Source organism: Canis lupus, chromosome 11, assembly GCF_048164855.1.
Source record: "Canis lupus baileyi chromosome 11, mCanLup2.hap1, whole genome shotgun sequence".
NCBI lineage: Eukaryota > Metazoa > Chordata > Mammalia > Carnivora > Canidae > Canis > Canis lupus.
In genome coordinates this window covers 2564652-2588898 of record NC_132848.1, presented here as the reverse complement: position 1 = coordinate 2588898, position 24247 = coordinate 2564652, and the positions used below count along the sequence as shown (strand labels likewise).

Here is a 24247-nt window from a genome sequence, read left to right as displayed (position 1 = left end):
AGCATACAGTTCAGTAATGTTAAGCATGTTCACATTGTTGTGAAACATCTCCAGAACTTTATCTTACAAAACTGAAACTCTGTACTTATTAAACAAAGATTCTCCTTCCTCCAACTCCCTAGACTTTTATGTGCCTCTTCTCTCCAGGGTCTTCTCTCATCTCTGGTCAATCTTTCTCAGTTTTTTTTTTTTTTTTTTTTTTTTTTAAAGACTACCCATTTATTTGAGAGAGAGCCCATGTGTGTGTGAGTGGGAGTGGCGGGGGTGAGGGTGGTAGAGGGATAAGCAGACTGCTGAGCAGAGAGCCAGAATCCAGCTTGATCCTAGACCCCGAGAACATGACCTGAGCTGAAGTCAGGTTCTTAATTGACTGAGCCACCCAGGCCCCTCTCAGTGTTTTGGGGCGGGGGGCAGGCTCCTTTTTTTCTTTCCTCTTTTTTTTTAATTTTTATTTTTATTTATTTATGATAGTCACAGAGAGAGAGAGAGAGAGGCAGAGACATAGGCAGAGGGAGAAGCAGGCTTCATGCACCGAGAGCCCGATGTGGGATTCGATCCCGGGTCTCCAGGATCGCGCCCTGGGCCAAAGGCAGGCCTAAACTGCTGTGCCACCCAAGGATCCCCTTTTTCTTTCCTCTTGAATGTCCATGTTAAAAGTAATCTCATGCTCTCTTGGTGGTGTATAAATTGAAAAGGCCTTTCCAGAGGATAGTATGGAAGTATGTTATCTAGAAAAATGAATAGCTGGCACATCATTCAACTCGGCAGTTCCTCCTCCAGCTATCTTTCCTAGGAGAGAGATTTGATCTTGTGTTCAAAAAAATTGTGTTACCGGAATGTTAATTACAACATGTTTTGTTTCAGCCGGGAAAATGGCAACCAGGCAAGCTAAGTCCTGAGGGGAATGGCAAAGTACATTGTAATCAAGGTTTAGACTCAGTAGATTGGATTTTTTTTTTTAAAGATTTATTTATGTTGGGGACACCTGGGTAACTGAGTGGTTAAGCGCCTGCCTTTGGCTCAGGGCTTCATCCCGGAGTCCTGGGATCAAGTCCTGCATCCTCCTCCCTACTGGAAACCTGCTTCTCCTCTGCCTGTGTCTCTGCCTCTTTCTGTATATCTCTCATGAATAAATAAATCTTTAACAACAACAACAAAAAAGAGTTATTTTGAGAGAGAGAGCTCATGAGTGGGAGAGGCAGAGGGAGAGAGAGAGAGAATCTCAAGCAGACTCTGCTAAGTGCAGAGCCTGACACGGGGCTCCATCCCAGGACCCTGCTATCACGACCTGAGCCAAAACCAAGAGTCAGACACTTAACCGACTGCACAACCTAGGTGCCTCTGGGAAAAAAAAAAAAAAAAAAAAATTTTATGGGGGTCAAACTCCCAAACCTAAGATCAAGAATTACATGCTCCACCAACTGAGCCAGCCAGGTGCCCCTGGAAATTATTATCACTGGAATATAAACTACATGGGAGCAGTGACCTTGTCTGTCTTGTTCATACATGAATCTATATAGGGGAATTGAAAGAATGAGTGTACACCAAGGAGTGGATGAGGGAGAAGAAAGGCTAATAATTATATTCTTTGAGTCTTTTAAAATGAGAATGGAGTCATATATTACTTTTGAAAATAGGCAGACTAGGAAATAAAGCAAAGAATCGATGCTGCCCAGGGTTCTGTATTCTTCAGACCCACCCTAACTTTTTTTTTTTTTTTTAAGATTTTATGTATTTGAGAGAGAATTTGAGTGGAAGAGGGGGGAGGGAGAAGCAGACTCCCCACTGAGCAGGGAGCCTGAAATAGGGGTACATCCCAGGCTTATGACCTAAGCCAAAGACAGACACTTCACTGACTGAGCCACCCAGGCGCCCTGCCTTTATATTTTTTTGATCTGAATTTTTACAATAACCTCCTAAGAAGGTCTCACTTTCTCTTATCTTCTTTACCCCCTGATTTTTCTATACAACTGCCAGAATTATCTGAGTAAAATAGAAAACTGATCATCTCAATTTTTTAATCCTTCAGGATTCAAAGAATCTCCTAAGATTCCTATTCATTGCAAAGGAATAAAATAATACCTCTACAGTAGAGAAACCTCGCCAAAAGCACTTAACCAAAGGATCAGAGTTAGTGTCACCAGGAAAGGTGCAAATCAACATGTGCTCCTGATGTGATACATTAAGAAGACAGTATTACTTCCATGGCATTTTTGCCCAAAATGAAACCTAAATTTAATCATGAGGAAACATCAGACAAACCTACACTGAGAGACCTTCTCATTACACTGGCTTATATTCTTAAAAAAATATCAAGGTCATGAAAGACCCAAAAGCGTTGGTAACTTTTTCAGATTAAAAGAGTTTAAAGGGGCACCTGGGTGGCTCAGTTGGTTGAGCGCCCGACTCTTGATTTTAGCCCAACTCAAGTCGTGATATCAGGGTTTGTGAGATCAAGCTCCGCATGGGATTCTGTGCTCACCTGGGAGTCTGCTTGAAGATTCTCTCCCTCTGCTCCTCTCCTGCTTGTATTCTCTTGCTCTCTCTCAAATAAATCTTTTAAAAAAATAAAGAAGTTTGGCAACTCAATGCAATACATAGTCTTAAATGTTCTTTTGCTAGGGACGCCTGGATGGCTAGGTGGTTCGGCATCTGCCTTTGGCTCAGGGTGTGATCCTGTTGTCCCGGGATCGAGTCTCACACTGGGCTCCCTGCATGGAGCCTGCTTCTCCCTCTGCCTCTACCTCTTCCTCTCTCTCTCTGTCTCTCATGAATAAATAAATAAAATCTTAAAAAAAAATGTTCTTTTGCTAAAGGAGATTATTGGGACAAGTGGCAAAATTGGAAAAGGGTTTTTTTTTTTTTAATTTTTTTTTTTTTTTTTATTTATGATAGTTACACAGAGAGAGAGAGGCAGAGACACAGGCAGAGAGAGAAGCAGGCTCCATGCACCGGGAGCCCGACGTGGGATTCGATCCCGGGTCTCCAGGATCGCGCCCTGGGCCAAAGGCAGGCGCTAAACCGCTGCACCACCCAGGGATCCCGGAAAAGGGTTTATAAATAATAGTATTATGTCAATATTAATATCGTGGTTTCTATAATTTTACTATCATTATGTAAGAGAATGTTCTTTTTAGGAGATACACAGTCAAGTTATTTAGGGATAAAGGCATCCAGTTGATAATATATTTTCAAGCAGTTCAGAAAATTTTTATCTATTCATGTCTATATAGAGAGATTATAAAAAATGTGGTAAAATGTTAACATTTAGGGAATCTAGATGAAGGGTATATGGGGTCTTTTTACTGTTTATAGAACTTTTCTGAAAGTTTGAAATGTCAAAATAAAAGATTGAAACATATAAATGTATGTCAACAAAGGAAATCCTCAGGTACCCCCATAGCTCTCAGGTTAATTCCAAGTCTAGTGAATTGTCCGGGGCTCTTCAGTGCTTGTCTCCTGCCTGCCTCTCTCTGCGCATCTTCGGCACATCTCTGCACAAACTCTTAGCTGACTTCTTCCTTCATGCTATTTTATCTGCCCTAGAAGGCCCATGCCCTGTTCTGTGATGTTAACTCATTTTTAGTTTTTATTATTTTTTTAAGATTTTATTTAATTAATTTATTTGAGAGAGCGAGAGCAGGAAAGAACATGAACGGTTGGGAGGGCCAGAGAGAGAAGGAGTAGGACAAGCAGACCCCACCCCTGCTTATCGGTGAACTGGTCATTGGGCTTGACCCTAGGACCCTGAGATCGTCACCTGAGCTGAAGCCAGATGCTTAACCAACTGAACCACCCAGGCACGCCTAACTCCTTTTTTTTTTTTTTAAGATTTTACTTATTTATTCATGAGACACACAGGCAGAGGGACAAGCAGGCTCCATGCAGGGAGCCTGACGTGGGACTCAATCCTGGGCCTCCAGGATCACACCTTGGGCGGAAGGCGGCACTAAACCACTGAGCCACTTGAGCTCCTCCATAACTCCTTATTTTTTATACCAGTGGGCCTCAACTAGGGGTGATTTGTCCCCCAGAGAATATATGTCAATGTCTGGAGACATTTTGGATGTCACAACTGGAGGACTACTACCAACTTTGAATGGGTGGAGGCCAGGGATACTGCTAAACATTCTGTGGTGCATAGGTCAGCCCCCTACAAGGGAACTTTCTAGCCCAAATGACTGTAGCCATGCTTGTGAACCCTTGTTCTAAACATACTGTGAGAGTCATTTCTGGAAAGCCTTTCTGACCATCCTTAGTCTGATTTAGAACTCCCTCTTTCTAAAAACAATTTTTAATTTAAATTCAACTTGGTTAACATACAGCTTTGTGTTGGTTTCAGGAGTAGAATTCAGTGATTCATCACTTACACATAACACCCAGTGCTCACGGCAGGTGCCCTCCTTAAGGCCCATCACGCAGGTAGCCCATCCACTCCTGCCCCCCCGCGCCCCCCCCCCGCAACACTCAATTTGTTCTTTTTTTTTTTTTTTTTTAAAGATTTTATTTATTTATTTATGAGAGACACACAGAGAGAGAGAGAGAGAGAGGCAGAGACACAGGCAGAGGGAGAAGCAGGCTCCATGCAGGGAGCCCGACACGGGACCTGATCCCAGGTCTCCAGGACCACACCGCAGGCTGAAGGCGGCACCAAACCGCCGAGCCACGGGGCTGCCCAATTTGTTCTTTTATTGTAAGAGTCACTCATGGTTTGCTTTTCCCTCTTTTTTTTTTTTCCCCTCTGTTTTTAATCTTATTTTACCTTCTCTTCCCCTATGTTCATCTGTTTGGTTTCTTAAATTCTACATGTGAGTGAAATCATGTGATATTTGTCTTTCTCTGACTGACTTATTTTGCTTAGCATAATACACTCTAGTTCTATCCACATTGTTGCAAATGGCAAGACTTCATAGAACTCCCTCACCTGTGTTCCTCTGGTACCTTGTGCTTTTCTTCTCATCGCTTATCTCACAGACACTAGGTCTTATTAGGCTTATTGGTGTTTAGATAGTACTCAGTAAATGTCTACTAAATGAATACTATCTAGATTGTTCTACAGTATGGTTTTTGGCTAAACTTTTGAAAGCCAGGTTTTAAGATTAAAGGAAAGCATTACTTTTTTTTTTTTTTTAATTCTTTTTTTTTTTTTTAATTTCCTTTTATTGGCATTGTTGTCTTTTTTTTTTTTTTTTTTTTATGATAGTCCCACAGAGAGAGAGAGAGAGAGAGGCAGAGACATAGGCAGAGGGAGAAGCAGGCTCCATGCACCGGGAGCCCGACGTGGGATTCGATCCCGGGTCTCCAGGATCACGCCCTGGGCCAAAGGCAGGCGCTAAACCGCTGCGCCACCCAGGGATCCCAGAAAGCATTACTCTTAATTTATCCTTCCTTGTCCGACTTTTTTTTTTTTTTTTTTAAGATTTATTTATATATTCATCAGAAAACGAGAGAGAGGTAGAGACACAGGCAGAGGGAGAAGCAGGCTCCATGCAGGAAGCCCAGTGTGGGACTCGATCCTGGGTCTCAAGGATCACACCCCGGGCTGCAGGCGGCGCTAAACCGCTGCGCCACCGGGGCTGCCCCCTTGTCCGACTTCTGATATTAATATGCTATTTCTTTGTTGTCAAAGCCAGGATTCTTTTTTTTTTTTTTTTTTAAGATTCTATTTATTTATTCATGAGAGACACAGAGAGAAAGACAGAGACACAGGCAGAGGGAGAAGCAGGCTCCATGCAGGGAGCCTGATGTGGGACCTGATCCCGGGTCTCCAGGATCATGCCCTGGGCTGAAGGCGGCGCTAAACCGCTGAGCCACTAGAGCTGCCCATGAGCCACCAGAGCTGCCCCAAAGCCAGGATTCTTTTGGTTGTAAGGTAGAAAAACCCAACTCCAAGTAGCATAAGCAAACAAAGGATACTAAGGTGTTTCACAGAAACTAAAGACAGGAAGGCCTTCGGAACAAATCAGGCACTCAAAGCCTCAGGACTCTTTGCAGTTCTTATCTAAGCCTTTCTAGCTGTGTGTGTTCCAGGCTTTTCTTTCCATCTGTAGATTTTTGTCTTCCTCAGTCCACATGACAGCCAGAGAAAGACCAACTTAACTTTCTTGGTGTTCAGCTCAAATAAATTCTCAGGGATAGGATCTGTTGGCCCCACTTGGATAGGTTTATCCTTTGCCCAATCAGTTATAGCTTAGGGTGAGGCCTAAGTACTAGTGAGGCAACTCCTGCTGGAGCCATGTGGGTGAGAGACAAAGGAGTATAAGCCCTAGAGTGTGGCCGTTGGATGAATAGTGCCATGAAGTCCACTGTAGCTCTCAATCATTGAGGTGCACAGAGCAAAGACAGTATGGACTGCCCTTGTTCTCTTACTACCATCCTCATTGTTCGGTGAGATGCAATAAGGAGAATCATAGGGGCCTTAGTTACAGGTTTTACATTTTCCTGGGTTATATCTTCAATATCATAGTTCATGTACTCACCCTAATCCATCACTGTTTATAAATTCAAGGGAATTACATCCTCTGGTCTTGGAACAGATCTGAGGGGAGACACATACATGGTTCCCCCCTCCCACCCCATTTTATAGGAGATAGTCTGGCCAAAATGGTTTACACTGACAATTTCAGACGGATCGTTTACAAGTTCTAAGCCCTAGAAATGGCAGAACAGTATATTAGAGAAATGGTGATGATAGAGGTTAGTATAAGCGAAGCAGTATCACGGGGTATCACTGTTCCTATATAAAATGGGTAAAGAAAGATTTTTTGTATTTATTAGGCTTGCGGGGTTTTTTGGTTTGGTTTGTTGTTTTAAGTAATCCTTGGTTGTTTGTTTTTAAGTAACCTCCACCCCCAACATGGGGCTCGAATTCACAACCCCAAGATCAAGAGTCACAGTCTCTACCAACGGACCCAGCCAGGTGCCCCGGGATTTTTATCAGTTGAAAGAAACAAAAACTCAGCTCAAACCAGCCTACAAATAATAGAGAATTTGTTGGGTCCTGTAGCTGATGTTCAGAAGGTGATTGTGGCTTCAGACCTGGCTGAATCCAGGACTTCAGATGATCTCATCTGAATGGTCTCTCCGCTCTGCTTTCTTCATTATTGGCTTCATCTTATAAGCAAGCTCTCCTCATTAATGGCAGAAATGATCTCCAGCCACTCTGGTTTGTACATCCGACCAGCAATGCAACCCCAGGGGAAAGAGCTACCCATGAGAGCTCCAAAGAAGTCCCAGGCATCACTGTCTCTGCTCTGCAGAGGGTCACATGTCCATAAGGACCCAGGTTAGGATTCCTAAAAGAAAACTGGTGCCATTTGCACAATGGGATGTTAGATAGGTGAAATAGGAGATGTCCTCTGTGCCCTCAGTGCTGGAAGCTCCTAATGAAATCAGCATTTGAACATCAAATGTTTTATTGATTTGTAAGGAACTGTGCTTGGTGCTATATTGGATGAAGAACCTAAGTTTCTTCTGCTCTTAAGGAATTTTTATATTTATTTATTGTTTTTAAGTTAAAAAAAATTTTTTAAGATTTTATTTATTTATTTGAGAGAGAATAAGAGAGAGAGAGAGAGCATGAGCCACGGGAGGGGCAGAAGGAGAGAGAGAAGCAGGCTCCCCACTCAGCGGGGCTTGGTTTGAAGGCAGATGCTCTACTGACTGAGCCACCCAGGTGCCTAATTTTTTAGTTTTGTTTTTTTTTTAAAGATTTTTATTTATTTATTCATAGAGATACACAGAGAGAGGCGGAGACACAGGCAGAGGGAGAAGCAGGCTCCATGCAGGGAGCCCGACGCGGAACTCGATCCCAGGTCTCGGGGATCAGGCCCTGGGCTGAAGGCGGCGCCAAACTGCTGAGCCACCCAGGCCGCCCTAATTTTTTAGTTTTAATTAATTTGTTCATTTTAAGTAATCTCTACACCCAATGTGGGGCTCAAACTCAAGGCCCTATAAGATCAGGAGTCACATGCTCTATGGACTGAGCCTGCCAGCCACCCCTGCTCTTAAGGAATTTTTAAGGGCACCCCGGGTGGCTCAGCAGTTTAGCGCCACCTTCAGCCCAGGGTGTGATCCTGGAGACCCAGGATCGAGTCCCACGGCGGGCTGCCTGCATGGAGCCTGCTTCTCCCTCTGCCTGTGTCTCTGCCTCTCTCTTTGTCTCTCATGAATAAATAAATACAATCTTTAAAAAGCGGATACCTGGATGGCTCAGCAGTTTGGCGCCTGCCTTTGGCCCAGGGCGTGATCCTGGAGTCCCGGGATCGAGTCCCACGTTGGGCTCCCGGCATGGAGTCTGCTTCTCCCTCCTCCTGTGACTCTGCCTCTCTCTCTCTCTCTATGTCTATCATAAATAAATAAAATAAATCTTAAAAAAAAATCTTTTAAAAAAAAGGAATTTTTAATTAAGTAGTAGACATTTTTTTTTTAAGATTTTATTTATTTATTCATGACAGACACAAACACACACACACAGGCAGAGACACAGGCAGAAGGAGAAACAGGCTCCATACAGGAAGCCTGATGCAGGACTCGATCCCAGGACTCAGAGATCACGCCCTGGGCCCAAGGCCGACAGTCAACTGCTGAGCTACCCAGGCATCCCTCAAGTAGTAGAAATTAGACATATGTATAAATAGTGACTACTGTCATGTATTGAGGCCCTACTATGGGCCAGTAGGCACTTTGCTAAATGTGTGTTTTGTTTGTTTTAAGATTTATTTATTTATTTTAGAGAGCACAAGTGCTAGCAGGATGAGAGGCAAAGGGAGTGAGAAAAGGAGAGAAGCAGACTTCCTGCTGAGCATGGAGCCCAGTGCAGGGCTCTATCTCATGACCCTAGCACCATGACCGAGCCAAAAATCAAGAGTTGTACACTCAACTGACTGAGCCACCCAGGTGCCCCTAAATGTTTTATATATATTATCTCTTTGTGGATAATTCTGTGAAAGTCACTTCTATTCTTATGCATACCATTTTATCTATTAAAAAAAATGGAGTTGGGATGTTTATGTAGCCTGCCCAAGGTCATATAGCTAGTGAATAATAGAACGGGAGATGAATCCAGTCAGTTTTGACTCGGTCCAGTGCTATACTTTAGCTTGCACTGACCTATCAAGGTCTTTTCTGCATCTCATTCTTTCCACCCTTTCAAGTCGGACAGCCTGATTCTAAATTCCTGAGAACTATCTGACTTAGCTCATCTTTTCTAGGACATCACAGCTGATGGTTAGTCTGTGGTGTGGCTGCCTTTGTACTGGTGCCCATCCTTCATCCATCCAGTTGGCCCACCAGTAGGAAATCTGTAGGAGAATTACAGTCACTGTTCAGCGACTTCTTCGGGTTTGACCCCTAGGAAGCCCAAAGAAGAGGCATGGCAGCCTCACTGCTCTCTGAGTCTTTGCTCTCTTGAACATCCTTTCCCTTTTTTAAAATATTTTATTTATTTATTCATGAGATACACACAGAGAGAGAGGCAGAGACATAGGCAGAAGGAGAAGCAGGCTCCCCACAAGGAGCCCGATGTGAGACTCGATCCAGCATCCTGGGATCATGCCCTGGGCCAAAGGCAGATGCTCAACCGCTGAGCCAACCAGGTGTCCCCCCTTTTTAAAGATTTTATTTATTCATTCATGAGAGATGCAGAGAGAGAGGCGAGACACAGGCAGAAGGAGAAGGAGGCTCCCTGCAGGGAGCCTGATGCGGGACTCGATCCCAGGACTCTGGGATCACAACCTAAGCCAAAGGTAGACTCTCAGCAACTGAGCCACCCAGGTGCCGCTGAACCTCCCTTCTATCTCCCCATCACTACCACTTAAGTTCAGACTGTCACCATCTCTCCTGCCTACACATTCTTCCTGTCTCTAATGTCACCCCTGTTGACAGAGTGAAGAGTACTTTTATACATCATTTCTTTGAAGTCTTTCAGTGGTTTCTCATAGCCTTCAGGATAAACTCCTTACATAAGACTTCTCATGCCTGCCCCTTGTTTGCTTCTCTAGCCTTGTATCCAGACATTCCTTCCTTTGAATCCTTCAAATCAGCCTTTTTCTGAACCACTCAAGAGTTCCCTGAATTCATTGTTTATCCTCTTACTTCTGGATTTTGAATGTGCTGGTTCATTTGCCTAAAGCCCTAATGCTAATACCTCACCCTACATCCATCCCCAACACCTAGCTACTCTTGCTTGTCCTGTTGATGACCCCTAATCTGTAAAACTTCTCAAATCACCCTCTCTTTTCAGCCTGGGTTAGGTGTCCCACATCTTTTGCACTCATAATGCCAAGTGTAGGCATTTGTCATTTCATGTGTTTTTAAAGATTTTATTTATTCATTTGACAGAGCACATGCAAGGGGAGCGGTGGGCAGAGGGAGAGGGAGAAGCAGACTCCCCAGCTGAGCAGGGAGCCCCATACAGGGCTTAATCCCAGGCCCCTGGGAATCATGATCTGAGCCGAAGGCAGATGCTTAACTAACTGAGCCACCGAAATACTTACCATTTCATATTTTATTTTATTTTTAAAAAATATTTATTTATTCATGAGAGAGACAGAGAGAAAGGCAGAGACACAGGCAGAGGGAGAAGCAGGCTCCATGCAGGGAGCCCGACGTGGGACTCGATCCCGGGACTCCAGATTCATGCCCTGGGCCAATGGCACATGCCAAACCGCTGAGCCACCTAGGGATCCCTATTTCATATTTTAAATGTATGCTTATGTAATATTTTCCCCCATTAGAATTTTCTTTTCTTTTTTAAGATTTTTATTCATTCATGAGAGACACACAGAGAGAGAGAGGCAGAGACCCAGGCAGAGGGAGAAGCAGGCTCCATGCAGGGAGCCTGATGTGGAACTAGATCCTGGAACTCCGGGATCACGCCCTGAGCCAAAGGCAGACACTAAACCACTGAGCCACTCAGGTGTCTCTAGAATTTTCTTGAATCAGATTTTTCTTCCCAAATGACTGGCACATAGTATGCTCTCAGTAAGTAATTGTTGAGCAAATGAATGGATCTTGGCAGTAAGTTCAAGTTGGCACATACTTGTAGGTTTCTTCTAAGCTGGCTTCTTTTTCTTCTTGCTCCTTCCAGGACCTGGGTTTCAGTGATGAGACATGGGGTATGATGTAACCCGTTTCCAGGGGGATGTTGACGAAGACCTTATCTGTCCTATTTGCAGTGGAGTCTTGGAGGAGCCAGTCCAGGTGAGTCGGTCTGATGGCAGTTTTGGTGGGGGCAATAGATGACCGTGGATCTAGGAGAAAATATTCATAGGTAATAGGACAAACAGGGAAGTCACTGTGATTTGCCACCCGCCCCCCACCCCCACCCCACGACAACACACATACATAGAATATAGGTTTGGTGCAGAGGATCAATGGTGGCTACAAAAGGAATAGGGCTTTCCAGAGTCTGTCTAGAGGTGGATACCACAGAAGTCTAGTGCCTCAGATTTTCTTCTAGGGTTGCCCTGAGATTTTTTTCTGCTGTAAAACAGTCACCTTTTCTCTGTCTTCTGGCAGTAGCTCAGGAACTTCCTTTCCTCTGCAGGGGCTTTGACTAGCTTCCATCTACCTAGCTATGATTGAACTTCTGGACTTTCCTGATAAGTTCTGAATTTTGATGATGTAATGTTTCAGTTAGCCAGTCTGCCTGCAGTCCTTTTCAGCCTGCCTACTAACTAACAAACAGGAAGTGGGAAGTGTATATATTTTCTTCCTGGGATTTATTAGAAAAAACAGTTTTTGATGCAGCCTTGTACTCTGCATTTTGATATGAAAGCTGCCACCTTCAATTGGTCATTTCTCTGCAAGCCCTGCCAGACGAGAGTCAGTTGTATCTTCCTGGGGGCAAGTATGAGGAGAAACTCATGATTAACAGGCAAGTATAATGAGTGAGATAAATTCTTAACAGTAGTATTTATGGACATCATCCTGCATGGTTCTTACTGCCTGCCCTCTGTAAATACCTATTAATCCTCTGCCACTCCTGGCTAGCTAGACCTAATCACATTTTCTAAACTAGGACAGTAGTCAGTGAGGTCTCATGGCCCTTCCCCCACTCACTGCTTATACAACTCCCAGGGGCTCCTCCTGATTCCGTAAGTTTGTTCTTTTTTTTTTTTTTTTTTTTTTAATTTTTATTTATTTATGATAGTCACACACAGAGAGAGAGAGAGGCAGAGACACAGGCAGAGGGAGAAGCAGGCTCCATGCACCGGGAGCCCGACGTGGGATTCGATCCTGGGTTTCCAGGATCGTGCCCTGGGCCAAAGGCAGGCGCTAAACCGCTGCGCCACCCAGGGATCCCCGTAAGTTTGTTCTTACTCTAGTTTTCAGCCACCCAAAGGAACACAGATGCTTCAACTGATTGAAAATCAGACTGCATTCTAGTGGCAGCTAGTCCTGGACCTGTCCCCTGTCTAGGCCTTTGTAGCCTACTGCCATAAGAAGCAGATGTGCTGGGTGTAGAACCAAGCTATTCTGGTGGTGTCAAGAGGTTATGGGGTGTGTCAGTTCCTTCCCTTCCATGGCACTGTCATTTGAGGTGAGTCATGTGTGGAGATGTCAGTGTTGGCTTGTGACATTCTAAGTCAGGAGCCGCCCCCCCACCTCTGCCTTCTGAGGAGCAGGTCAAGCAGATCTCAGGATGCCAGGTTACCAGACACATATCCAAGGGTAGAAGGCACCTGCTAGGAATGCTGATTTCTCTACATCATTTTTTTTTTTATTTTAAGTAATACCTACACCCAGTGTGGGGCTCACACTCACAACCCTGAGAATCAAGAGTTGCACACTCTGACTGAGCCAGCCAGGCCCCCCTACAGCATATTTATTTAATTTTTGAATAGGTGATAAATTCATAGGGTTCAGAAATCAACCAGTATAAAAAGACATACAGTGAGAACTCTTACTCCATCCTTGTCCCAATCCATGTAATCCCCTCTCCCCCATAGTTAACTCTTTGTATTAGTTTGTCCAGCTTGCACGGAACATAGCACATTCTGTATATTTTTGCAGGGGTGGCAGGATTGGATAGGCTGGTCATGAGAAGAGGTAACAGTTGGGATGAGATCTGAATAAGGGGACATTCATGCTGAGATTTAGAGAAAGAGCATTTCAGGCAAAGAGGAGCGGCAAAAGCGAAGATCCTGAGGCAGGAGTGAGTTGGGTGTAAACAAAGAACAGAAAGGAGGCCCGACTAGCTTGAACACAGTGCTGGCAGCGAGGTGTGAGGTGAGGAGAGGTCAGAGGCACAGGGCCACATCCAGCAGAAGTTTATAGGTCCTGAGTAGGAGTTTGGATTTATTTTAAGTATAGTGGGAAGCCATTGTAAAGTTTTAAGCAGAGGAGTGATATGATCTAGTTTGCATTTTGAAGTGATCACTTTGGCTGATGAAGGTAAATGAATTATAAAGGGGCGGAGTAAAAGTAGGGAAGCCAGTTAGAAGACATATTTAGTAATATAGATGAGAGATGACATCTTGATCTGGGTTAGTGGCAGGACAGATGGGGAAAGTAGACAAGTTTGTGGTTTCTTTCTTTATTTAGAGATAGGGTCTATAAAGATTTTGAAAAGACTCCAATTTGTCTTTGAGTGAAAAATAAAAAACCTACTGACAATTGGATTAGTGACATTGAGAATGACTTTTTTTTTTTAAGACTACTTATTTGAGAGAGAGAGAGAGCGCGCGCCCGAAAGCACATGTGCGCATACCAGCGGGGGTGGGAAGGTGGGGGGAGAGGGAGAAGGAGACTCCCCACTAAGCAGGGAGCCAGACAGAGCTCGATTCCAGGACCCCCAGATCATGACCTGAGCCAAAGGCAGACACTTAACTGACTGAGCCCCCCAGGCACGCTGAGGATGACTTCTTCCCTTAGGAAGCCTTTCTGTTTCAGTCTTTGGTGTCTATGAGCATCTCAGAAGCAGAACCTGTCTTTTGTATTTTAAGCACCTAGAAGAGTGTTTGGGACATAATTAGCACGCCATTCATTCATCAACAACTACTGAGTGCCTACTGTGTTTGTCCTATGCCAGAAGCCAGATAGTGTCTCCATAGATGCTAGGGAATCCTCTCAGTTTGAGGGATTAACTTCAGAGGTTATCTGAGTTATCAAGGAAGTAAGCTGAAATATGATCTTTATGAAACTGAAAAGAATGTGATTCTCTAAGAAAATGGCCCTGTTTGGGAGGATAGGCCTTGCCAGTGGGATTCAGGGCAATGCCTCATGTCAACCCTCATAAAATAGGAACTTGGGCCCATACAGAGAGGACTCAACCTCTCACCAGGAGTTCCAGGCTTTTGTTTTGTTTGGCTTTGCTTTCTTACTTGCATTTTTGCCAGTAAATATATTCCCTGTGTCCTCTGTACTCCTCCTTTAAGGCCCGTATCAAATTCTGTCCTCTCCCTAAATACCTGCCCTGATTGACCTATCCTAGAAAGATCTCATCCTCCTTTGGACTTCTTTGCCAGTTATTGTGTATGCAATCCAATTGGCAATTAATAATCAACCACCTTATGTCATCTCTCCTATTGTCCTAGAATATTATTTGTGCCCCTTATTATGTTAGTTTTTACTTGTCTTATGTCACAATCCATTTGGAATCTAGAGCACAGGAAACCTTTCTGAAGCCTCTCTCTGCACAGTGTCTTGCCCATAGTGCATCTTTACTTTGCTGTGACCCCAGAGACCTCTGGTCCTGGAAGCTGCTCAGAGGCTTGAGTGGCTTTGTGAAGTTATCATATTCAGGCTCTTAGCTCCTGCTAATTCTCTTGTGCCCCTTTTGCCCTGCTCTTCCTTCTAGGCACCTCATTGTGAGCATGCTTTCTGCAATGCCTGCATCACCCAGTGGTTCTCGCAGCAGCAGACGTGTCCAGTGGACCGGAGCGTTGTGACGGTCGCCCACTTGCGCCCAGTACCTCGGATCATGCGGAACATGTTGTCAAAGCTGCAGATTGCCTGCGACAACGCTGTGTTTGGCTGTAGTGCTGTTGTCCGGCTTGACAACCTCATGTCTCACCTCAGCGACTGTGAGCACAACCCCAAACGGCCTGTGACCTGTGAGCAGGGCTGCGGGTGAGATTACTTCCCTTCCTCTGCCCTGCACAGATGAGGGCCTTCTGGTTGATGACCACCCTTCCCGCACCCACACTCCCTGTCCCCAGTCCCCCATCTCCAGAGCCCCTGCTCACCAGCTCGGGAGCTCTCCGAGCGTGAATGTATGCAATGAGCGTCCTTGGCCTCCCTGGCTCCCCGCCCTAAGATCTGACTTCGGTGATGCTTTTTCAACTAGGATCTTTTTGCTCTTGTTTGAATGAAAGAGAGGAGGAAGCAGGTCCCAATCTGCGTGCTAGAACTAAGGGATGACTCCCTCTGTTCTTCCCCGTCAGCCCAGTACTCCTTTTTCTTTGTCACTATGACTGCTCTAATTTCGAGGCTTCTCATAGTTCCTTGCGCCTTGTTATTTTCTTTCTTTGGACTGTGAAATATTTGATTAAATGCTGCTGTCTAGCTAGGGCTGTGAATCTAGGGCTGCTCAGAAGGAATGGGTACATAGGCAGAATCTGTAGGAAGAAAGGAGAGCTGTGTGGCAGATAAAACACTCTTAGAAAGTGCAAGAGGCCCAGAGAAGGTAGAGAGCAAAGGAGCATGGGGGGCGGGGGCACGGGCGGGGCTGCTGGGGAGAAGGAAGTGAAGGGAATAAATAAGAGGGAGGCCTGAATGTTAGACACCTGGGCTAGGAGAAAAGCCTGTCGGCATCTCCTGCCTTCGCCCACGTGACCCATTGAATGCCCCTGTTCTGCTTTCCTCCCCACTCCGGGTGGCAGCCTGGAGATGCCCAAAGATGAGCTGCCAAACCACAACTGCATTAAGCACCTGCGCTCCGTGGTACAGCAGCAGCAGACACGCATCGCTGAGCTGGAGAAGACCTCAGCTGAGCACAAGCACCAGCTGGCGGAGCAGGTAGGGCCCAGAGATCATTGAGAGAACCTGCCTCTCATGTGCAGGTAACTGTGGACAACTGTGTGTGTGTGTGTGTGTGTGTGTGTGTGTGTGTGTGTGTGTGTGTGTGTGTGTGTGTGTGTGTACATGCCACGTGTGTGTGCAGATGACGGGGTAAGAAGCACCCGTGTGAGCAGGTGGGTCTGTGCCTGTGCTCGTGTGTCTGTGTGAACAGATGCTCCGCCTGTGGCTTGGTTGGGAATCGGATGGGAGCTCTTCTCCTTCTCCATCCCGTCAATGTTACTCATTCACCTAACATTTATTAAATGCCCCCTCTAAGAAGGTCCCCGCCAAGCACTCGGGTTACACTAGGAATGAGACAGTCCCATCCCTGTCTTTGTAAAGCTTACAGGTCTGGTTGTTCCTCGCATCTCTCAGCTGTCCTCATTCTAAGACACACTTTCGTCTTCCATTTGTTGTCTACCCTAACCGTCCTCTCTGATTCTCCTTCCCACCCACAGAAGCGAGATATCCAGCTGTTAAAGGCATACATGCGTGCAATCCGCAGTGTCAACCCCAACCTTCAGAACCTGGAGGAGACCATTGAATACAATGAGATCCTAGAGTGAGTGTCACTCAGGACATGGAGTCACTTGCTCCACGTCCTGGCACTGAGCCCTGAAAGGAGGAAGAGCCGGGGAGTGGCAGAAGGAGGGTAGTAAGAGGGCTGGGCTGGGGCCACGGCGTTTCAGATAATTGGGATGAAGGACAGGAAGAGAACTTTCAGCACCACTATAGGATCTTAAATTCTTTTGGGTGGATTGAAGGGAAAGCTTACCCAAGGATTCAATTCATCTGGACTTAAGTGAGTATGCACACGTACAAAGCCATGTTAAAGGCTGTGGGGAAAAAAAAGGCTGTGGAGTGCTGGGAGGGCCAAGAAGAAGGAAATACTGTCCTTATTGTCAGGTAGCTTACAACCCAGAGGAGTGAGTGAGTGCAAATCCAGGAGAGTGATCTAAAATGCAGCATAAACAAGCAAAGTCTAAAATCTGTTTCAGTGCTGGGGTTGTGTACGATTCACAGACTAAATTCTTAGTGTGAATCAGTATATTATATAATGCAAATGGTGCTGTGTGGGACACAGTATACAGGAATAATTGCTTCATCCGATAAACATTTACTGAGCACTTAGTACATGCCAGGCACGTATGTTCTATGTATTGGGGTTTCTAAGAAAGATGACAGGAACTCTTCACTTGTAGAGTTTAATCTGCTGAGTGACATGTTGGGACTCCTAGGGGACCAGCTAGAAAGATGTGGAGTTTCTGAACCAGTGATGGAAAAAGGAAAATGGAAGGTCAGGGTTGAGCTGAGCGCAGAGCAGGAGAAAAAGCCAATGCAGAGAAGGGGAATGAGCTGGAATGACCACCTCTAATCCCCTCCACACAGGTGGGTGAACTCCCTGCAGCCAGCCAGAGTGACCCGCTGGGGAGGGATGATCTCAACCCCAGATGCTGTACTCCAGGCTGTAATCAAGCGCTCCCTGGTGGAGAGTGGCTGTCCTGCCTCTATTGTCAACGAGCTGATTGAAAATGCCCACGAGCGTAGCTGGCCCCAGGGTCTGGCCACCCTAGAGACCAGACAGATGAACCGGCGCTACTATGAGAACTACGTGGCCAAGCGTATCCCTGGCAAGCAGGCTGTTGTCGTGATGGCCTGTGAGAACCAGCACATGGGTGATGACATGGTGCAGGAACCAGGGCTTGTCATGATATTTGCGCACGGCGTGGAAGAGATATAGGAGATCTCGACGGGCTAGCAGGAAGAGATGGCAATCAGAAAACCCATCACTCCAGCAGCTGGTCCCTGAGTCCTCCCTACTATTCATAGTACCGTGGCTTACACATGGGCCACACGTTTCCCTACTCTTCTGGCACTGAAGGGCCCAGGGCACTTTGCTCAACCTTTCAGGTGGGAAACCCAGATTCCTTCCTTTTGCCTGATTTCTTCCCCTAAGATGTCTGTAAATTTTCAGTCAGTTTGGGAAAGTCCCCACCTCTATATCTGTTTTCCTGCCTAGGGTCCCTGGTTCTAGATATTTTTAGAAAGCACAAAGAATTCATTTTCTCTAGAGGATCAGGGTGGAGTGAGGAATATCTAATCGTTCCCCCTCCTCCAAAACCAGGGAATCGGAGCAGGCAGGCTGGTTGACACTAAACAGCATGAGAGGGCAGCTCTGGGGAGCAGACATCCTGAAGAAATGGTAGGGATGGAATCAAAAACCCTAGAAATTAGCAATGAGGCCAGTAACTGGCCCCCTAAGGGGAAGACTGGACCTCTGTGCCAAGCAATATCCTGTCCGGCCCACCTTACAGGTGTAGGCTCCTGCTGGTTCTGCAGGTGTGCAGGTTGGGATGCTGAAAATTTCTAGGTGACTCTTCTTTCCTACATTTTTTCATAACTAGGGAATGACAGGGTTGGGGGTAGGGGATTAGTCTGTTGGGGTGGATGTGCTCAGCAAGAAGCAGCTCTCTGGCTTTTGCTGAAATCAGGTAGGCACTGCCTCTGGCATGGGCTGTAATAGTTCATAGACCCTCTCCAGCCCTGTGATTGTAACTAGTTATTTTGATAATTTCCTTTGGCCATTGTTGTTTGTATTTCCTTCCTTTCCTTCCTTCCCACCTTTTTTTTTTTTTTTTTTTTTAGAATGGCCTGGTTATAGCTACCCCACTTTTCCAGCCCGGCCACATTGTTGGCAATCTAATTTATTTACTTTTTTTTTAAGAAAGGAAAAAGAAAAAAAAATTAACAAAGCTGAAAACTTTCTTTTTGATGTTCCTATTGTGGGGATTCTGGATAGGGTGGGACAGGGATGGGATCTGTTTTATATTTTTCCTTTTCAGCACAACCTTTGGCTTTAATATAGGAAGGGCCAAGGGAGTCCTCGGCTGAACCTTTGTCTGCCCCAACCCTCCATAAGCCTGTCTGAGAGGCGCTTCCTCTCTTCAGTGATGGCTGTGACAGTCCATCAATGCCTGTGCCCTCTGGAGAACTTTGCTCCCACCTCTTCCATGAGTCTCCTTGTCAAACTTTGTATTGATAGAGTATTAATTTTGAAGACTCTTCCATCCCCCAACCCTCAGTTTCCTTGGAGATACATAGTTGGATTCTAAGCTTCACGAGCCACAATGGGAGAGATGTGTCTCTGAGTACAGGCAGTGCTCTGGTCTCACCCATGCCCTCTAGGGACTTCAGCGCCATTTGAGGCTACCCGGGCATTCCTCAGTCTCTAGGGTGGCTGATAGAGTGAGAGAAAACAGGGGAGGGATGGAGAGGAGGTGATTGATTGTTTTAATAGGCAGGTCGGAGTGGGGTTGACGAGATATGGCCATATAACGGCTTCTTCTCTCTTTTGGAGTTTTATTCCAGGTCAGCTTGCTGTAGGTCTGGGGAGATGGGTCATGGCTCCACTGGGAATGGGGTGGAGGAGTACAGCTTGAAGGGAGTAGGGAACAGTCCTGAGTTCAGCTCCAGGACATTGTGCTCAGGAACTTGAAAACGCTGCTATACTTAGTCTGGTTACTACATCTCTTCCACTCCCCTCTGCCCCCGCCTGCCTTACCAAGGCCCTCCTGTTGTCACCCTCAGACAGAGCCAGGAAGCTCATTTAAGGCTTCCCTCCCCGTCGCACTAGCGTCTCTGTGGGTTGCTGGTGGTGTTATACGTGCTGTTCCACAGTGTTGACTGCACTAATAATAAACCTTTTACTCAACTCTCAATTCTTAATCCAACATCACTCCCTTTCTTGTGAAGCTTTCTCCTCTGCTTTGGCTTTTCTTTCACCTTGATTCCCCTTATTTCTTGCTTTATAACCTGCCCTTGTCTTAGAACTAACTGCTGTTCTAAGAGGATGTCTGTCTGGGAGCATACCCCCCACTTTTTTGCCCTTTATGACCTCCTCCTACCTTCCCTCCTATCTCCTGTTCTGTAGCAGCCAACACATTTTCTCCAGTGATCTCAACTGCATTCTTTCCACAGTTTGCCTTTGCCCCAAATTCCATGTCATCCCTAAGTGCTCCTGGAGTTTTAGGACAGTTTCGACAGAGGATATGCCTGCACCCTTCTCCCTTGTCCCACAAGCACCTTTTGCTTTGGAATCCAAGATTCCATCACCAAACATGAGGAAGGGAGCCTGAGGTGACTGTACTGCTGTGGTTGTCAAATCTCAACAAAGCCTTACATAAGCATTTGCTATCACCTCCTCCCAGTCATGAGAAAAAAGAAATCTTTTCCCCTCGTAGTGTATTTCAAATTTGTTGAGCATTTATGATGTATTTAATGTAAATCCTTTAGCACTCTGGATACTCTACTGGGGCTAAAAAGCAAAAGAGCACAAGGACATCCCTGCACCTACTGAGTCCATTATACTTGCATGTACACAAGGTCTGATTATAAAATACATCACTAAGAGGCAACATGTATAGTATCTATTATCTAGAGATACCAGGAGTGTTCTTTTTTTCCCTGAAGCTCTTTCAAAATTACTTTCAGAACCTGCTGCTGATTCTTTAATGGCGCCAAATCATTCTTTTGGGGTAGATTTGGTTTTGGGAAACAATATTCATTGAAAATTCTGCAAGGAACTCAAGTGGACATGGGTGTCTTATAGCACAGTGGCACCTAAAATGTAATAAATGTGGTAAGTAGATCTACAAGCAACGTGAGCAGAGGGAAGATGAAGGCACGGAATTTTTTTTTTTTTTTTTTTTTTTAAGATTTTTATTTATTTGACAGAACAAGCAGGGGTAGCAGCAGGCAGAGGGAGAAGGAGAAGTAGACTTGCTGTTGAGCAAGGAGTCTGCTGCAGGGCGTGATCCAAGGACCCTGGCCAGGATCATGACCTGAGCTGAAGGCAGACACTTAACCGACTGAGTCACCCAGGCGCCCCTCTGATGGGTACCAGGAAAGACTTGTTTAGGAGAAGTATTTATTCTAGATCAGAGGTTGGCAAACTAGGGCTTGCATCCTGATGCCTGCTTTTGTAAAAATGTTTTATTGGAACACAGCCATGCCCATTTGCTTATGCATTGTCTGTGGCTGCTTTTAGATTACAACAGCAGAGCTCAGTAGTTCCACAGAACTATGACCCACAAGGCCTAAAATATTTGCTATTTGGCTCTGTAGAAAGTTTGACAACCCATTTTAGGTCAGGAGAAAGGGTGGGGAAGTATGAAGATTGGTTTTGATTTTTTAGTTTGAAGAACCAGAACATTTTTCTACATGGTTAACATTAAATGCTTAAAATTAGCCTATATTCACATTTCTCCAGTTGTCTCAAGAAAAGCTAATTTTTGTCCAGTCTTGGATCCAATCCAGGAAGCATGCATTATACCAGGTTATGTTAACTATCTTTTATACTCTTTTTAAAAAGAATTTATTTACTAATATAAATTCGGGGGTGGGGGGAGAGTGCCAAGGAGACTCCCATGCTAAGCATGGAGCCTGATGTGGGGCTCCATCTAGGACCCTGAGAACACAGCCTGAGCTGAAATCCCGTAGTCTGATCCTTCACCAACTGAGCCAGCCAGGCGCCCCATATAAACTCTTAATCTAAATTCCGGGAACAACTGTTTTTGTGACAGTCTTTTGTTGAAGAGATTGAGCCAATTGTCCTGAGAATGGTCTTTTGGATTTGATTGATTGCTTCTTCACAGTGCTCCTTAACTTCCTCTACCCCTATTTTTATTAAACAGAATTAGATCTAGAGTTTGAGAGATTCTAGTTGAGCAGTTCTGAGGATAGAAGACATCACAGGAGGGACGCCTGGGTAGCTCAGTGGTTGAGCGTCTGCCTTTGGCTCAAGCCGTGACCCCGGAGTCCTGGGATCGAGTCCCACATCAAGCTCCCTGCATGGAGCCTGCTTCTCCCTCTGCCTGTGTCTCTGCCTCTCTCTGTGTCTCTCATGAATAAATGAATAAAATCTTTAAAAAAAAAAGACATCACAGGAGAGATGTTCTGAATGTTGTGTAACATCAGGAGATAGGCCCAGTTGTCCAACCATTAGCCTGATTTCTTCATTTACACTTGGATTGTTGAGAGTTGGGTTTTTGTTTTTGTTTTTTTTTCTTTCAAAGCTGGCTAGCTTCCCTGAGAAGGGGGCAGCTGGCAGTATAGCTCAGGTAGGTTGCTGCCGTACAAGAACAGGGGCCTCATGTTGTCGAATCTTATTTTTCAAGAACCATTGGCCATCGTAGTATTTAGTGTTTATGCTAAATATCACAAATTTTAAATGTTGGCTCAATTAAAAAAAAAGTAATTGTGGCCTCCAAAAAAATCTAGGGTCCATAGTTTGCAACTCTGCTTTATTTATTTGTTTGCTTGTTTATTTATGAGAGACACACAGGTAGAGGCAGAGACACAGGCAGAAGGAAAGGTAGGCTCCCCGCAAGAAGGCCGATGCGGGACTTGATCCCCGAACCCCTGAGCTGAAGGCAGACGCTCAACCGCTGAGCCACCCAGGCATCCTGTAACCTCTGCTTTAGGTTGAGATCATAGCATGAATAAAAACAAATGGAAGTGAAGGATATGTTGAAAAAAGAAGAAACTATTGGCATCTGGAGCAAAGAGTATGTTGAAGGAAATAATAGAAGATAAGACTAGGAAATTGCTATTTTGGGGCCAATTCTTGGGAGGCTTTGAATACATGGCAAGGAATTTGGGCTTTAATTTCACAGGTAAGTTTTTGACAAGAGGAGTAACTTCCAGCTCATGATTCTGGTGGCAATGGGAAGACAGTGAAAAATTGAAAATTTGGTGACTATTAAATAAGCTTTGCAGTAATTCATGCAGGAGGTTTAAAGCTTTGAAAGAACGGGAAAGAGGACGAGAGACCTTAGGGAAGAAAACTGACAGGCCTTATTACTGACTAGATTCATTCAGCCAACATTTATAGTACACCTGTCATGTGTCACATGTGGCGTGGTGTTAGGCATTTGAGATACTCAAATAATTGAAGAACAAGTCCTTAAGGGAATTTGCAGTTTAGGTGACATATGCTGGAACACAGAATGAGAAATCCAAAATAATTCATTGCTAATAAGGATTAATTATAGTGGGGCAATGAGGAGGAAAGGGGTCACCTACTACTAATGATGAGATGTTTCTCTGGAGAATCACTGAACTGAGTTCTGAACAGGATCAGATACTGGCAGTGAGGAAAAGGAGTTGAGCATTTATTGTGAGTCCAGCACAATTGTAAGTATCAAACATTTCAATTTACCAACAGTTTTATTAAAACGCACCTTTGAAATTTTTTTAAAAAGGCACTATTGCTATCTCCATTTTCTGTGTGGGGAAATAAAATTCACATGGGTAATAATCAGAACTGGGATTTGAATCCAGAATAATTTCAGAGCCTGAGTTCTCCCAGGCGTCCCATAACCACTGCACATAACAAGGGGCACATAACCAAAGATGAATCACAGATAAAGACTTTGATTTTTTGCTGGTAATGAAAGGTTAGGTCATTCTCAACCTGAAAAGGGAGGAGGAGAGGATGAGGAAGTTTCAGGGTGAAGAAATGAGCTCGTGGGGGACTTCAGGGTGAAAATGCTTCCACCCAAAGGTATTTAGCCAGTAAATGAAAATGTGAGTCTGGAGCTTCAGAGCAGGAAGTTAGGGTTAAAAATATGGCTGTGGGAGTTATCTGCCCAGAAGTGATCAAGAAATTCTAGGAATGTATCATAAATGGAAAAAAAAAAGGGGGGGGGAATCCCTGGGTGGCGCAGCGGTTTGGTGCCTGCCTTTGGCCCAGGGCGCGATCCTGGAGACCTGGGATCGAATCCCATGTCGGGCTCCCGGTACATGGAGCCTGCTTCTCCCTCTGCCTGTGTCTCTGCCTCTCTCTCTCTCTCTGTGTGACTATCATAAATGAAAAAAAAAAAAAAAAATTCTAGGAATGAATACAAACACTAATAAAAGAGGACAGGAGAAAGGCTAAGAATGGGACCTTGGGGAATTCCAGAAGTAATCTGGAAAAGAGATGCATGATACAGTTGGCGAATGCCTCAGCTTTTTAAAAAATAATTCGGAAGGAATTTTTTTTAGTATGATAATAGGATTGTGTGTGTGTGTGTGTTTTGAGTACAGTTGACAAGTAATGAATCATTTAAATATAGCTCATAAACTAGCTGTGAAGGAGTTCCAGAAATGTTTTGTGCAATAACCACATTCCTGAGATAAGTGTAGGTTGAGATCATTTCAGTTGAAGTCCTCTAATGATTTGCTTTGCTGGATAAACTAC

General features: G+C 44.9%; 1 protein-coding gene and 1 long non-coding RNA gene across 6 annotated transcripts in view; one reads left to right on the top strand and one right to left on the bottom strand.

The window, feature by feature from the left end:
• RNF41 (ring finger protein 41) overlaps nucleotides 1-19724 on the top strand; it is a 32291-nt gene extending 12567 nt beyond the window's left edge. For 4 of the 5 annotated variants that reach the window (XM_072768809.1, XM_072768813.1, XM_072768810.1 and 1 more), the window contains 5 exons: nucleotides 11090-11202; nucleotides 14804-15075; nucleotides 15828-15963; nucleotides 16464-16567; nucleotides 17395-19724. In XM_072768809.1, the coding sequence (XP_072624910.1) occupies nucleotides 11113-11202; nucleotides 14804-15075; nucleotides 15828-15963; nucleotides 16464-16567; nucleotides 17395-17746 (954 nt within the window). In that variant the 5' untranslated portion in view covers nucleotides 11090-11112 and the 3' untranslated portion in view covers nucleotides 17747-19724. Of the gene's footprint in view, nucleotides 1-6844; nucleotides 7286-11089; nucleotides 11203-14803; nucleotides 15076-15827; nucleotides 15964-16463; nucleotides 16568-17394 lie in introns of those variants that run through there. The other variant, XM_072768812.1, reaches the window with a different exon arrangement.
• LOC140600529 (uncharacterized) overlaps nucleotides 10493-24247 on the bottom strand; it is a 19377-nt gene continuing 5622 nt past the window's right edge. Inside the window, exon 2 of the long non-coding RNA XR_012003747.1 lies at nucleotides 10493-11252. This is a non-coding gene — a long non-coding RNA (uncharacterized lncRNA). The remainder of the gene's footprint in view (nucleotides 11253-24247) is intronic.